Source organism: Vulpes vulpes, chromosome 2 (genome assembly GCF_048418805.1).
Source record: "Vulpes vulpes isolate BD-2025 chromosome 2, VulVul3, whole genome shotgun sequence".
NCBI classification, from domain to species: domain Eukaryota; kingdom Metazoa; phylum Chordata; class Mammalia; order Carnivora; family Canidae; genus Vulpes; species Vulpes vulpes.
In genome coordinates, this window is record NC_132781.1 from 47,933,076 (window position 1) to 47,948,436 (window position 15,361).

Here is a 15,361-nt window from a genome sequence, read left to right on the forward strand (position 1 = left end):
TAGAAGCGACACATGTATACAAGAGCAATCCTTTGTCTAGTAATAAGTTGTTTTTTTAATGTGTGAAGATATTCTTTTTTTTTTTAATTTTTTTATTTTTATTTATGATAGTCACAGAGAGAGAGAGAGAGGCAGAGACACAGGCAGAGGGAGAAGCAGGCTCCATGCACCAGGAGCCCGATTTGGGATTCGATCCCGGGTCTCCAGGATCACGCCCTGGGCCAAAGGCAGGCGCCAAACCGCTGCGCACCCAGGGATCCCTCTAGTAATAAGTTGTAAATAATTTTCCCTATAAAACAAAGCTACGCTTTTGGTATTTCTTATACAAAAATTTTGAGACTTTATCTAGACAAGTCAAACCTCTCCATCTTTCTCTTACTAGCTTCTGGATCTATATCTGGCACTAAAAGTTCTTCCTTATTTGAAATTACAAAAAAAAAAGTTTCCAACACTGTCTTCTACAGTTCAGTATTTCATGTTGATACTTTAAATCTTCTGTAATTTATTTTTTTAAATAACAGTTTCACTGATATATAATTCACCTACTTTAAAATTCATGCTTTTTATTAAAGGGTACAATTCAGGGATGCTTGGGTGGCTCAGCCAGTTAATTAAGTGTGCAACTCTTGATTTTGGCTCAGGTCATGATCTCAGGGGTGTGGGATTGAACCCTGCGACGGGCTTTGTGCTCAGCACGCAGTCCGCTTGAGATTCTCTCTCTCTCTCTCTCTCTCTCTCCCCCCCCCAACTCCTTCTGTCTGTCCCCCCAGCTCACACACCTATTCTCTAATAAAATCTTTAAAAAAAAAGTGTGCAATTCAGTGTTTTAATACGTTCACAGTAGCGCAACCATCACTGCTATGTGATTCCAGACAAAATTTACATTTGCTATGTGACATGATGCCAGAGTTCCCCTCTGTTTTTCTCACAAAAGCTCAAACATCCCAATAACATAGAAAAGTTCATGATCCCTTGACCACAAACTAAAAACCCCATTTTTACAGTAAATTGTATGTTCACATATAAATAGGTTTGTTATGGATTTCTTGTTCCACTCAATGTTTTCCCATTCCTGTACAAAACCCTATTTATTCACTCTCCAGCAGTTGTACCTGCAGTTTTCTCTCCTTGTGTTTGCTGCACACAATCCCCACATCAGCTATTCTACAGAAAGTCCGGTTAGGGCTTTGATGAGAGAACTATGCTGGACTTACAGGCAATATTGGGGGGATGAAACAAAGATCTTCCCATTCACAAGTAAATGGTCTTCCCTCAAGCATGCAAGGAGGTCTTCCCTCAGGCAAACAATGGCTTTTTTTTTCTCAGGTAATAGGTCTTAACATGAATCTATGAGTCCTTTCAAACCTCTTTCAGCAAAGTTTCAGTTTTTCTCTTCTAAATAACTGACATTTCTTATTAAATTTACTGCTAAGTGGTGCCCAGGAGGCTCAGTGGTTGAGCATCTGCCCTTCAGCACAGGTCATGATCCTGGAATCCAGGGATCAAGTCCTAAGTGAGGCTCCTTGCTCAGCAGGGAGCCTGCTTCTTCCTCTCCCCCACCCACCTGTGCACGCTATTTCAAATAAATAAAATAATTTTTAAAAAGTTAATTTATTGTTACGTATCCTGGTGATGTTAAAACTTAGAGCTAAATTTTAGGTGGGATACTGTGATTTTTCTTTTAGAGTCCTTTTCTTATAAAGATCCATATGGAAATACCTGCTTCAAGACAATCCATGTGTGGATAAGCAGGACTCCCAAGTGTTGGTAATTGGCCACTATTATCTATATATTTGCAATAGCTTGATATTCTCTTTAGAAAGGTTAAAAAAATAGCCCTAGGTATTATTACTATCATTAATGCCACTGTCATTACATTTTTGTTTCTTTAAACATTTCATTTATTCATTTGACAAAGAGGAAGAGAGAGAGCAAGACAGAGCACAGGACGGGGAGGGAGAAGCAGCAGGCTCCCTGCTGAGCAGGGAGCCCAAGATAGGGCCGGATTCCAGGACTTCAGGATCAAGACCTGAGCCAGAGGCAGACGCTTCACTGACTGAGCCACCCAGGCGCCGTGTCATTACATTTTCTAACAAGCTATTACAGCTACACAAGAAAACGAATGGTTTTATGTCTTGATCACATGTAATTTGGGCCCACTAGCTATAATAGTTCCTCAGCTGATTTTCTTGAATTTTTTTAGACAGATGATTATATTCTTGGCAAACTCTTCTCCCTTGTCCTTTTAAATATTGATGTTTCTTTCTGGTTCTCATCTTACAGCATCACAGCAAGAATGATCAACACTGCAATTCTCATGTTAGGAGAAAAAGGAGCAATCCTTCCCTTTTTTTTATTATTGACATTAGAAATGTTTTAAAGGGACGCCTGGGTGGCTCAGCGGTTTAGCACCTGCCTTTGGCCCAGGGTATGATCCTGGAGTCCTAGGATCGAGTCCCACGTCGGGCTCCCTGCATGGAGCCTGCTTCTCCCTCTGCCTGTATGTGTCTCTACCTCTCTCTCTCTCTGTCTCTCTCATGGATAAACAAATAAAATGTTAAAAAAAAAAAAAGAAAAGAAAAGAAAAGAAAAATGTTCACTACTAAAGAACTTTTTTTTTTTTTTAAGGATTCTGATATGTTCAGTCAGGTTTATTTAACGCAAGCTATCTTTAAATACGACTGAGCAGTTTTTATTTTAAAAAGACTGAACCATGAGGGGCGCCTGGGTGGTTCGGTTGGTTAAGGGGTCTGCCTTTAGCTTAGGTCATGATCCCTGGGTCCTGGGATTGAGCCCTGCCTGCATCAAGATCCCGGCTCAGCGGGGAGCCTACTTCTCCCTCTCCCCCCAGCCCCTGCTTGTGCTTTCTCTTGCTCTATCTCTCAAATAAATAAAATCTTTATTAAAAAAAAAAAAAGCAATGAAATTGCCAATTAAAATACACAAACTAGCAACTTAGTCAACTCCAGTTCCTTCTGAAAGTCCTATAAAGTGACTATGACTGAGAGGTCACTGTATAAGGGGTCACCTGATAACTGCACATGTGATGGCTACAAGGAGTAAAGCATAATTTCAAAATCCGAGGAAACTGGAAAGAGAAGTGTAACAGTGACAATGACTGGAGTCTGATGTGGAACAGAGATGTAAGTAAGCCAGGAAGAGATCACACAGTGCAGGGAAAGGCTCAGTAGGTGGGTGGCAAGCAGAAAACCCCGACCCCGCAGGACAGAACTCTACTCACCAGGCCTCATTACAGCCTGGACTAGGAGGAAGAGTCCAGCTCTCCTCTAACCAATCCCCTCAATGGCTGTGGCACTCAACTACCATGCAACCAGTCCTGGGACTGGCTTCCAACCCAAATGGGCAAGATAAGGGTGCCAATCCTATCAGTGAGAAGGTAGCCACAATGGAAGAAGATATGTTGACAACACGTACAAGGAGCTCATTTCCTACAATTTTTTTTTTAAGGTTTCATTTTTAAGTAATCTCTATAGTCAGCATGGGGCTCTAACTTACAACCCCGAGATCAAGAGTTGCATGCTCCACCAACTGAGCCAGCCAGGTGTGCCTCCTGCAAAAAATGATCTTTAGAAAGGACAAACAGGGACACCTGGGTGGCTCAGTGGTTAAGTGTCTGCCTTTGGCTCAGGTTGTGATTCCAGGGTCCGGGAATCAAGTTTCGTATCAGGTTCCCCGCAGGGAGCCTGCTTCTCCCTCTGCCTGTGTCTCTGCCTCTCTATGTCTCTCATGAATAAATAAGTATTAAAAAAAAAAAAAGGACAAATAACCAAAGAGATAAAAATGGCTGAGTCCTACACAGACACTTGACAAAAGAAGGCATCCAAATCGCAAATAAACATGAAAAAAGTACCCAAGCTTCTTGGGAATCAGGAGACAACGAATCAGAACTATAATGTAACATCTTGACACTCGCTGGCTAGGCAATACCAAGTCTGTCAAGTCAGTGCTACAGGAGGACACTCATGCACTGGTGGTGGGAGAGCTGTGTGGTCACGCCCACCACTGGTCACATGACATGGCAATTCCAATGTGGGTGTGCCCCCAGGAACACACAGGAATGCTCACAACAATGTCATCTGAAACAGAACCAACTACGAACAGCCCAAATATCTATCAACAGTGGGATGGAAACATAAATTGGAAGTCTCCCAAAGGAATACTGTATTATAGTAGCTCTTGAACATTCTGGTCTCGGGAACCCTTTGCTCTATTAAAAATTACTGGGAATGACAAAGCACTTTTGTTGATTTGGTTATGTTCATTAAAACTATTGTACAAATTTAAATGGAGAAATGAGTACACAACAACGTAACTCCAATGAGCGAAAGGTAAAATGGTAACTAGTGTTCTGGCATTATTAAAATGATTTGACCCCCCCAGACCCTCTGAAACAGGCCCCTCAGATGCCACTTTATAATCTACTGTGAATTAACAATGAAAATGCATGAATAATATATATAAACTTAACAAACATAATACTGAGCTAAACAAGTCACACTCCAAGAAAGGAAAGCATATGCATGATTCCATTTACATTAAGTACAGAAACCGAGAAGACAGTTCTGCAGGGGACTGGGAGGGCCCGCAGGGGAGGCTGGCACAACTCACGCCTGTGAGCTGAGTGGTGGCACAGGTGCAGTCACTCTCTCATCAGTGAACTGTTCCTTGTCACAGATGAAATCATAAAGTCATATCCCAAATCCAAAAACATAAAGCAGAACTTTAGAAAATACTAGTTTTTCTCATTTAATCTGTTAAGTCTTATCAATAAGTTTCCTGTAATAAACCAGGGTCTTCCTGAGGGAAGCTCTACCTTCTTTACGACTGTTATGAATCAAGTATATAGCTGTGTCTGACCAACATTATTTCAAGATTGGAAGTGAGTCTGGCCTCAGAAGGAGCTAGTGTCCATTCTCATCTTTTATTCTCTGGAGTAGTTCACATAATAAACCCATTGCTTTATTATTATTGCTGATTTATTTAGATAGGCTCCTGTCATCTTATTTTGTTTTACACTTGGCCACACTGTCCTTATTATTCTGCTTTTACTTGTTTTCTGATTCTTTTTGTTAGCTTTATTCCATTTCATTCTTTCCTTTATACCAATGTATAGAGTCATTCAGTATTACTCAGCATCCAGATTCTCTCTGAAGAGCAAAATCCAGAAAGAGAGTCAACTCCATATGCCATATGGTGCTCAATAAAGGTGACATTTTAAATCAGCAGGGAAAGAAACGTCAGACAATAAATGGTGCTCATATCATGTGGCTATAACCATTTTGAGGGAAACCATAGGACCCTAACCTCACATTTTGCCTAAAAAGTTTTACTGAGCTAGTATTTATATACCATTAAATATACCCACTTTGAGTATATCTACCTCATATTTTATCCCAAAACAAATATACACGAATCAAGTATTTACACATAATGAAACCAATGAAGTATTAGAAGACACCTTCCATGTTGATTTATTCAGAATCACCAGTAAAAAAGATCTGCTTATTGTACTCAGAACACAGAACCCAGAAATCATAAATAGACTAGTACCTGTACCAACTCTGAGAGCCGGATGGAAAGGCTGTAACTACAGAGCATAGTACTTTGACTCAAAATGTAAAAAGCTAGTCAACAAAATTATTTTTTTATTTAAATTTATTTTTTATTGGTGTTCATTCAATTTGCCAACATATAGAATAACACCTAGTGCTCATCCCGTCAAGTGTCCAACTCAGTGCCCATCACCCAGTCACCCCCACCCCCTGCCCACCTCCCCTTCCACCACCCCTAGTTCGTTTCCCAGAGTTAGGAGTCTTTCATGTTCTGTCTCCCTTTCTGATATTTCCCACTCATTTTTTCTCCTTTTCAACAAAATTATATATTTCAAACAGGTCACTATTTCAATGAACCCACCTGAACTTCTCAGCCTCCCGTTAGCTTTAGAAGATTGCATCAGATACAAAGCCTACGTTATATAAAGAGGGTCCAAAGCTGGGATTCCTGGGTGGCTCAGCAGTTTAGCGCCTGCCTTCAGCCTAGGCGTGATCTTGGAGTCCCGGGATCCAGTCCCACATCAGGCTCCTTGCATGGAGCCTGCTTCTCCCTCTGCCTGTGTCTCTGCCTCTCTCTCTCTCTCTCTCTCTCTCTCTCTGTCTATCATGAATAAATAAATTAAAATCTAAAAAAAAAAAAAAAAAAAAAAAAAAAAGAGGGTCCAAAGCTGTCTCAAAAAGGTATACACAGAACAGTCAAGACACAGCCGTCTCCAACGGGCCACCTGGTTCTCAACTCCTCCCATTCCTCCTCACCTAATTCATCCCCCTCAGAACTAAAAGCATAAACCATGCCCAGATGTCAGCACCTGCTCAGAACTGTGTTCTACTCAGTCTACGCCTAGTGCCCCTGCAGACCCTGCCTAGTGCTGAGTCCCTGGGGCCACCTGCAGACAGTGACTCGTGACTGCACCAGAGCACATCCTCGAGGATGTGAGTGGTATGTGATGAGGACACACCTGGTGTTAACAGACTGCATGTGACGGCTCAGCAGGCCTGCTCAGAAGCCCTGGATACTCACTCCAACAAGGAGGAAGAGTCCTTCCCAGACCTCACCGGCAGGAGGGCTGCACCCGTAGTATGCCTGGGACTAAACAAGGTCAGTCACCCCATGGCCAGTGATGGGCAGCTGCCACTGGCACACAATCAACCCTCAGTGTATCCCTGTTCATCTAGAACTGAAACAAACTCCAGATGTTTACTGCTGTACAAGAAGACACACACTCCTCTGATGAAAATAAATCTAAAACTTCAAGAAAACAGAATGCAAGCACCCAAATCAGAAGGAAATAGGGAAATGACTGGGGTGGAGATGGGCCAGACTGGCTCTCACAGGACCGACAGCCCAGCATCTGTACCCCTCCGCGAGGCAGTGAGAAAATGGCCTACCTTCTGGGTTCGGTCAGTTTCTGACACACTCCCCTTAGAGGTCCTGCTGTCCTCTGTGGGAAACGCAGCAGCCTGCTCAGCTCCCTGGTCCTCGTCCTCATCGAGCTCCTCTGACTCGTCCTCCTCCGAGTCCAGCTCCAAGCTCTCCCCATTCACGTGAAGGGTGCTGGCGCCCAGGTCCTTATCACCCTGGAACACGGGCAAGTGCACACTGTCACGCTGAACCCCAGCATGAGGAGCAACCTGCCAACTCCCGTCAGGGCATGGCCTGCAAGGTGGGACACAGCGATTCTGCCAGGGGTAAGAGCCAGGAAGGGAGAGGGGAGAGGTCAGAGAGCACTGGGCAGGAGGCTGTGCCCCAGAGCTTGGGTTCCTTCAAAAGGGACCAAGGCCATCGAATTACTCATAACCTCCCATGGTTCTCTTGTCAAAGAGGTCCTGACACAGACGTGGATTTCCAAGCACATGTGCCAACAATGCAGGCGCGCGCCTTACCTTGGAACCCACAGTGGAATGAGTTATACTCTTAAACATCTCAATCACCGTCCTCTGTTTTAATACTTTGGTCTTTTTCTTAGGAACCAGGCTATAGGTTCCCATTCTTCGTTTTTTCTTCCGAGATACTGCAGCTGCTAAAACAAAAGGCAAGCAAGCTAAAAAAAAAAAGTCAAAAGGGGACAAGAAAGGAAAAGAAATACCATTCAAATGCTTTTTAAAGGTAGGTGAGAATTCACAAAATCTGATTACCAAAATCATCAGCATGCCACCACAGTGACAGGCATCTCTTACTTGTCCTAATTCACAAAGAGAAAGCTGACAGTACTTACTCACAACAAAAGCTAAGCTGTGTGGATGGCAAACCCGATCACCCTGCTGCAAGCAGAGGTGCAAGGCAGAACCACCAACCATCAGAAGCAAGGCCCTGGAATGCCTCCCACACCAGTCCCCTGCCCCTAGATGATCCCATCCCAAGGAACGATGCAGCTGCAAGAACGAGGCTAAGGAGGGACAGTGGCCTCACTGCCAGTCACTGGGGATGGGCCACGTCTGTCTCCTGGACAGACTTCTCACCAGCGACAAGAAGTAAATTGCAGTCCCTAGACGTGTCCACCACTGAAATGTAGCCATGCAACCCCAGCCAGTCTGTCCTCCCCTGGACCCTTTACCCACCACAATCCACCTTGCCCAGCAGTCCACCAACTGAGGGGAAAGAAGCCTTTGACAAACCACACAGGTACACAAGGTCAAGGAAGGCACAGGCCAGGAAAAAGCAAATAGCTGAGGGTCTGGGGTTTCCCGACAAGCTGGGGCTCCTGGGGAATCAGGGCTCCCGATTCTATTCTAGATAAAGCACAGCTACAGGCTGACTGATTTTACGGAAGGAGGCTCTCTATAATATTTTATTTTTTTTAAAGTTACAAGGTTTACAAAAAATCTGAAAACCACTTAACAGAGGCAGCTAGAGAACCTAAGCTCCATTCCATTCTCACTCCACAAAGTGGAAGAGTAGAGTGTCTCAAAGAGCAGGCACACATGTGACCTACACAGCTGCAAGGGCCATGCAGACAGCCCCACAAGCACGTGGCCTCAAGGTCACCAGGTGTGCCTCAGCCCAAAGCCAAGGAGCAGACAGGACATCTGGGACAGTCACCCACGAAGCATTCACTAGGGTGGCTCTGAAAGCATAACTGGTCACGAAGAAGCGTGGCTCCGTCCATTACATGCTAGAACAGGGTGATAAGATGGCAGGGGTGTGTGCAGGCTGAGATGCGTGTCCTGTACAATCACAGGACAAGGAGTAAGATGCACTTTGCAGCCCCTGAGTCTGCACACCTTCCTGCTTGTGTTGCAGCAGGATGGGAAAGTAACAAGAACCTCTGGGGCTATCACTATAGTAATTAAAAATACTAATAGAGAGAGATGACCTGAAAGCTTAAACCTGAATGAGCTGGCTCCAACACTCCCCCGACAGCCCAAGGGAAGAGAGCTGGGCAGGGGAAGGAGTGAGGTTTGAAGAAAATAGAGGTGGAGGACACAGTCACAAAGGGCCACATCCAAGCACGCCTTGCCCATTCCAAGATACCTGACCAGCAGGAAGGAGCACTACCCCCCACATAGGCTTCCTGTATCTCCCACGACCCTGAAAGACACACTAGCAATTCTGTAATAAGGCAACGTAGCCATGATGATGCTTCCCTCTGCAGGAGACACTTGCAGGTGTGGAAGTTGTGATTCTGGGAACTTTCTTGGGAGGCGACACCACCAGGAGTGCCTGACCTACATGAAGACTTACAGACTTACACAACAGTATGAATGTGCTTGATGTCTCCCCTTTCTGCACTGGGGAGAGTTCCCACATCTCTGCAGGAACTCCAGAGGAAGCCCCTTGCTTGAGACATGCCCATCCCATCATCCTCCCTGTGGGGCCACTCATACAGCCCCACCTCCTGCAAAGGCTCCAACAAGGGATCCAGTGTTCACCCATCCCCTCAACTGACCCTGCACAGAAGCAAGCTCAAAAGAGCAAGAAATCCCATGGAAGTGGCCAGTAGCAGAACCAATCTTAACTCAAAGGTCTCCCCAGTACACTGTGTGTTTCCAATAGCTCTTAGTTTATAAACTGAGGGGAGTTCTCAAATCTAGACCCTTCCACCCAATTAGAACAGGGGATAAGACTTAATGAAAACAATCTTCATTTTGAGGTTGACAACAAGTGTAGAAAGTAATGATTAGAACAGAGGTGTGACAGTCCTCTGCAAGTTTACGAAAGGGCCCGCTGACTCAACCACCACTCATCTAGAGCACATGCACTCTTACAGTCAACATGCTTCTAGTTTCACAAGGTGCACGTTCATAACACGCCATCAGAAAAGCAACACAATGGTTGGGTTTTCTATTACCTGTCTGTGACTTTGTGGTGGCCATGTAGCACTGGTTTTGAGGTAGTGACTGAAGGGGTGGGAAGGGGGGTAAAAGCTGCTGTCGTCCAAAATCAGAAAGGTTTTTGTTGATCTCCTCTTTTGGCTCCTCATGATCTCGAGCTTCTCGAACTTCTCTGGGATCCTTACTGGCTGCATGCTTCAAAACAAAAACAATTAATAACTGTAATTACACATAAGCAGATGGCCACTGAAACAACATGCCCCTAAAATGCTGCTCCTTTCCTCAAAAACCTGCCTTGACCAAGAGAAGAGATAAAAGAAAGAAGACAAAATACAAAGCCTGCCGTCATCACAGAGCACCTGGCACTGACACACATGTGTCCAGCCACTCCTTGGATGACATGAGCCAGCATCTGCAAGCTAAGAACAGTGCTGACAAGGATGAGGAGCAAGGGGAAGCAGCAACAGCAGTAACCGTATACGGCACATGAACCCTGGAATACTGTTTACCTGGCCCTTTACAGGAAAAGTGCTAACCGCTGATTTAGGTAAATGTATTACTAAGTAAAGTGCTTTCACAGTCTATCATTCTCACGGCTGCACTCTGCAACACTCCCCCCACAACAGATAACCACACTACATTTTTTAAGTTATCTTTTGCTCACAATTTCACCAATCCCCTAAATCTGTCTTCTGGCTCAGCCTTCCAAGACCCTGGCAGCCTGCAATACTGTCGTTAAATCCCTTGTACCTATTAGCAGTGCTGCCTTCATTCCAGACTGCCTAGACACAACTAACCCTCTCCCCATCATCTGCTTCCCTAAAATCGCCTACAGCTCCAAGATAGTTGGATCTCATATCAAATTCCATTTAACCAAGTTTTATTTTATGCACAGTAGGGGAAATAAATGGTAAAAAAAAAAAAATAGCATCCTTCAATAAATGGTTCTTGGAAAAGGGATCTCCACATGCAAAAGAATGGAGGTGGACCCTTACCTTACAAATACTAATTCAGAATGGGTCAAAGATCTAAATCTATAAAACTCTTAGAAGAAAACACAGGAGGAAAGCTTCATAACATTGAATTTAGCAATGATTTCTGGATAGAACACCAAAAGCACAGGCAACAAAGAAAAACAGATAAATCAGACTTTATCAAGACTAAAAATTTCTGTTCATCAAAGGACAGAATCAGGGAACCCTGGGTGGCACAGCGGTTTGGCGCCTGCCTTTGGCCCAGGGCGCGATCCTGGACACCTGGGATCGAATCCCACGTCGGGTTCCTGGTGCGTGGAGCCTGCTTCTCCCTCTGCCTATGTCTCTGCCTCTCTCTCTCTCTCTCTCTTTGTATGACTATCATAAATAAATAAAAATTAAAAAAAAAAAAGGACAGAATCAATAGAATGAAAAGGCAACCCACAGAATGGGAGAAAATATTTGTAAATCACATATCTGATAAGGGATTAATATCCAGAATATATAAAGAACTCCTACAACTGACCAACAAAACAACCTGATTAAAAAATGGGCAAAGCATCAGATTACACCTTTCTCCAAAGACATACACTATACACATGAAAAGAGGCCGAACATCACTGATCATCAAGAAAATGCAAATCAAAACCATAATGAGATATCACCTCACACTATTAGGGATGGCGACTATAACGAATAAAAGAATACAATCCCAAAAAACTGTCAATTATACTTCAATTAAAAATAACAAATACTGGGACGCCTGGATGGCTCAGTGGTTGAGTGCCTGCCTTTGACTCAGGGTGTGATCCTGGAGCCCCAGGATTGAGTCCCGCATCGGGCTCCCTACATAGAGCCTGCTTGTCCCTCTACGTCTCTGCTTCTCTGTTTCTCTGTATCTCTCATGAATAAATAAATGAAATCTTAAAAAAAAAAAAAATACTGAAAAGGATGTGGAGAAATTGGCACCTTTGTGTGCTGCTGGTGGCAATGTAAAATGGTACAGTTCGGCAGTTCCTCAAAAAGCTAAACATAGAATTACCATGTGATCCAGTAATTCTACTTCTGGATATACCTAAAAGAACTGAAAACAGAGTCTCAGAGCTATTTGTGCACAACAGTTCATAGCAGCATAATTCACAGCAGCACAGGGGTGGGAGCAACCGAGTATCTACTGACAGGCAGATGGATAAACAAGACATGGTCCGACCATACCTGGACCACCATCACTCAGCCCTAAAAGGAAGGAAATCCCAGCACCTGCTACGACGTAGACCTGAGGACATGGTGCTGAGAGAGATAAGCCTGGCACAGGACAGATTCTGTACAACTGAAAACGCCCAGGAGGCCTCAGAGAAGTCGGATCCACAGACATGGGAGGGTCGGGGGCGGGGGGGGGGGGGGGGGGGGGCACACAGGGTTTAATGGGACAGAGTCCAGTCTGGGAAGTCGCACAGGTCCTGAGGACCAATGGGGGGGGTGGGGGCACCACGGACAACAGTATGAATGTGCTTGATGTCCCTGCCCTAAAATGTGAACTACCTGGGAGCATGGCCTGGATTCCTGCTTTTGGGAGACAGCCCAGGGGGACTCACACTCAGCTCAGAGACCCTGTCTGTCACTTGGAGGGGAGAATGTGCCCCAGTCCTGGAGTGCCCTTCCTTCTCCCCACACAAACCCCCCACCCTCGCCACGTCCACAATTAACCTGCCCTCAGCACAATGAGCACTGTTCACATGTAACTTGTCAACCCTGTAAAATTCTCCAGTGTCTCTCAAACATACCAAGTTGCCTCTAAAGAGGTCACTGCTGGAGCAAAGGAGTCAGGTAACGTTCCCCTCTGTTTCCTGCAAACTGCCCCGTACACTGTGTGGCCACAGTGACTCTCAGCCTCCACCAGCTCTTTTCACAGGCAAATGCAAAAGATGATCTTAAAGTACATATAAATAAGAGGCAAATTTAAATCTCAGGAGGAAACAGTCACAAGAGGCTAATTCTCACTTGGACGCAACATCTTTAAGATGTTATTTCTGAAAATCTGAAAGAAAAAAAAAATCTAGAGCTGAACTTGGGTGAAGATTCTAGACTCCATCAGGGCTCTACTATCAGACAACAGCAAAAAGGATGAAAGAGACACTGACTTAAGGGAGGAGCACCCACTGCTGTGATGGAGCCTCAAGCACCCAGCCAGTCCCCACTTCCCATACGTGGCACAGGCTGCAGAGAGAGGTAGCAGCCACATCACTGCTGCAGCCCCGGAGTGGGAGGCCCACAGGTCTGGCCCCTGCTGGCCCTATCCACCCACAGCCCTCTGTGCCTCGGCTCTCCCCTTCTGCCAGGAGGTCAGTCCCTGAACCACCAGCCAGGCCCCTGTCAGCTCAGCGTGAGCTCTCTCAGCCCAGCCACCTTCTCCTTCCAGAAACTGAATTCCAATGGCAATGAACAAGGACTTACACAATTTTGACATTCAGAACTACCTCTCTTGGAGCCGAGAGCTCCAAGAACAAGGCTATATCTTTTGCCCAGAACCTAGAGAATACCAGTGGCAGTGGTTCTGTGTGGAAGCGGAGAGGGAGAATGTGGTGACAGGGACACAAAAGGAGAAGGCTGGAGGGCCACCATGCTGAGGCCCAAAGGAGGGGTCACACTTCAACCAAGGAGACAGTCTGCAACACAGGACATAGTTAACAAACTTCCACTTTCTCTGCCACTTTCTCTTTCCGACAGCACCCACACTGGGTGAGAGGGGGCCTCCACACTGCCAAGGGACACCAGCCACATGGCAAGAACATGTCTTCAGTTTTAAACTCTTAGAAAGAAAATGGTTTTAGTATCACAAGCCTGTAATACTCATCACTGGAATGACTGATTTTAAAACACAATTTTCAATAACACAAGGTCTCCTAAGAAAATCAAACAAGATGAACTGAGTTTGGGGAGCAGAGAACCTCAAGGGCAAGAGAGGCCAGGTCTGGAGCCAGGGGGCTCCATGTCAGATGGGCCCTCAGGAACTCCGCTGCCTTGGCTAGTCTTGGCGCTACATCACTGTGACTTCTGCCCTCCCACGGGCCAGGGCAAATGAAGGTCCCAGATGTGCAGCAGGCAGGGATGGTCTTCAGGATATCTGTTTCTAAAGTCTTAACATCCGCCTGTCCTCTGTCCTGACCACTGACCGAAATGATATGTGTGATAATCAATTGCACACCACTAACAATTATAATAACTCAATTTAGCACACAGCGAACACGGAGATAAGCCTATGTGGTCAGAGAAATTTCTTGAAATTAAATATCAAACTGCCTTTTTTTCCTTTAGAGGAATAAGACAGAGTGACAATAAAAGATCCTCAAGGATAAACATATATTAGAATAAAATCCTGGAAGTGGGAAAAAAATAAAAGTATAATTTCAAGGAGATATATGAATAATGTAAAGCTGTAAATAATGTAAATAATGACATGTATTTTATTTTTTTAATACTTTATTTATTCATAAGAGACACACAGAGAGAGAGGGAGGCAGAGATACCGGCAGAGGTAGAAGCAGGCTCCATGTAGAGAGCCCGACATGGGACTCAATCCCAGGTCTCCGGGATCACGACCTGGGCCGAAGGCAGGTGCTCAACCGCTAAGCCACCCGGGTATCCCATGACACGCATTTTAAAATTGATAATGGTGAGCCAAAAAATGGCAGGAAAAAATAATGAATGTCACTTTAAACCTGATGTCTGATATAAAAACTAACTCAAAATGGACCATATATTTATAAAAACATAAGACTATATAAAAATTAAAGGCTTCCTTAAAAATTACAGAAAAACCTTGGGACCCAGGGCTAGACAGAGAGTTTGTAGACATGAAGCCAAAAGCAAAGCCATAAAAGAAAGAAACACTGATGAAGTGGACTTGGTCAGAATGATAGGAGGGCAAGGAGAAGCCACAGATGGAAATGTCCACAAACCAATCCATGGCAGAGGGCTCATACCCAGAACTCTGAATGTTCACAAAACAACTAGTTGTGAAATGGGCAAGACATTTCACAAGAAAGGACACATAGATGGCAAATAAGCACATGAAAGATGTTCAGCATCACTGGCCATTAGGAATGTTCAAATTAAAACCATGATGAGGAGTCACAGCTAAAATAAAAACTAGCAGTGATGCCAAATGTCAGCAACGACGTGAGAAACCAGACTGCTCATACCTTGCTTCTGGGAGTCTAAAATGGGATAGCCTTTCTGGAATCTGGTTTGGCAGTACTTATAAAGCTAAATATCCAATTAACATATGACCCTGCAATTACATCCCTGGATATTTAACCCAGAGAAAAAAAAATTTCTGTCCAAAGAAAAATCTGTACATAAATGTTCAAAGCAACTTTAACATAACAGCCTCAAACTAGGAAACCCCTAAATGCCCTTTGACCTGTGAGCCGGTAAGCTCTGGGACATACACATCCCAGAAAGGGCAAGGAAAGGCAGGGAGCCATGGACACACAGTCCCACAGGAACTGAGCCGCTCTCAACAACCCCAGCTTTCTACCG

General features: G+C 44.6%; 1 protein-coding gene across 5 annotated transcripts in view; it reads right to left on the bottom strand.

Annotated features, from left to right (window-relative positions):
• Positions 1–15,361, bottom strand: part of EHMT1 (euchromatic histone lysine methyltransferase 1) — a 144,253-nt gene that overhangs the window by 52,008 nt on the left and 76,884 nt on the right. For 3 of the 5 annotated variants that reach the window (XR_011999768.1, XM_072747991.1, XM_072747990.1), the window contains exons 4-6: positions 9,863–10,040; positions 7,458–7,615; positions 6,963–7,151 (exon numbers count right to left, since the gene is read on the bottom strand). Coding sequence is in view for 4 of the 5 variants with exons in the window: in XM_072747991.1 (XP_072604092.1) it covers positions 6,963–7,151; positions 7,458–7,615; positions 9,863–10,040 (525 nt within the window). In the remaining variant the exon portion in view is untranslated. The remainder of the gene's footprint in view (positions 1–6,962; positions 7,152–7,457; positions 7,616–9,862; positions 10,041–15,361) is intronic. The other 2 variants (XM_072747993.1, XM_072747992.1) reach the window with 1 other exon arrangement.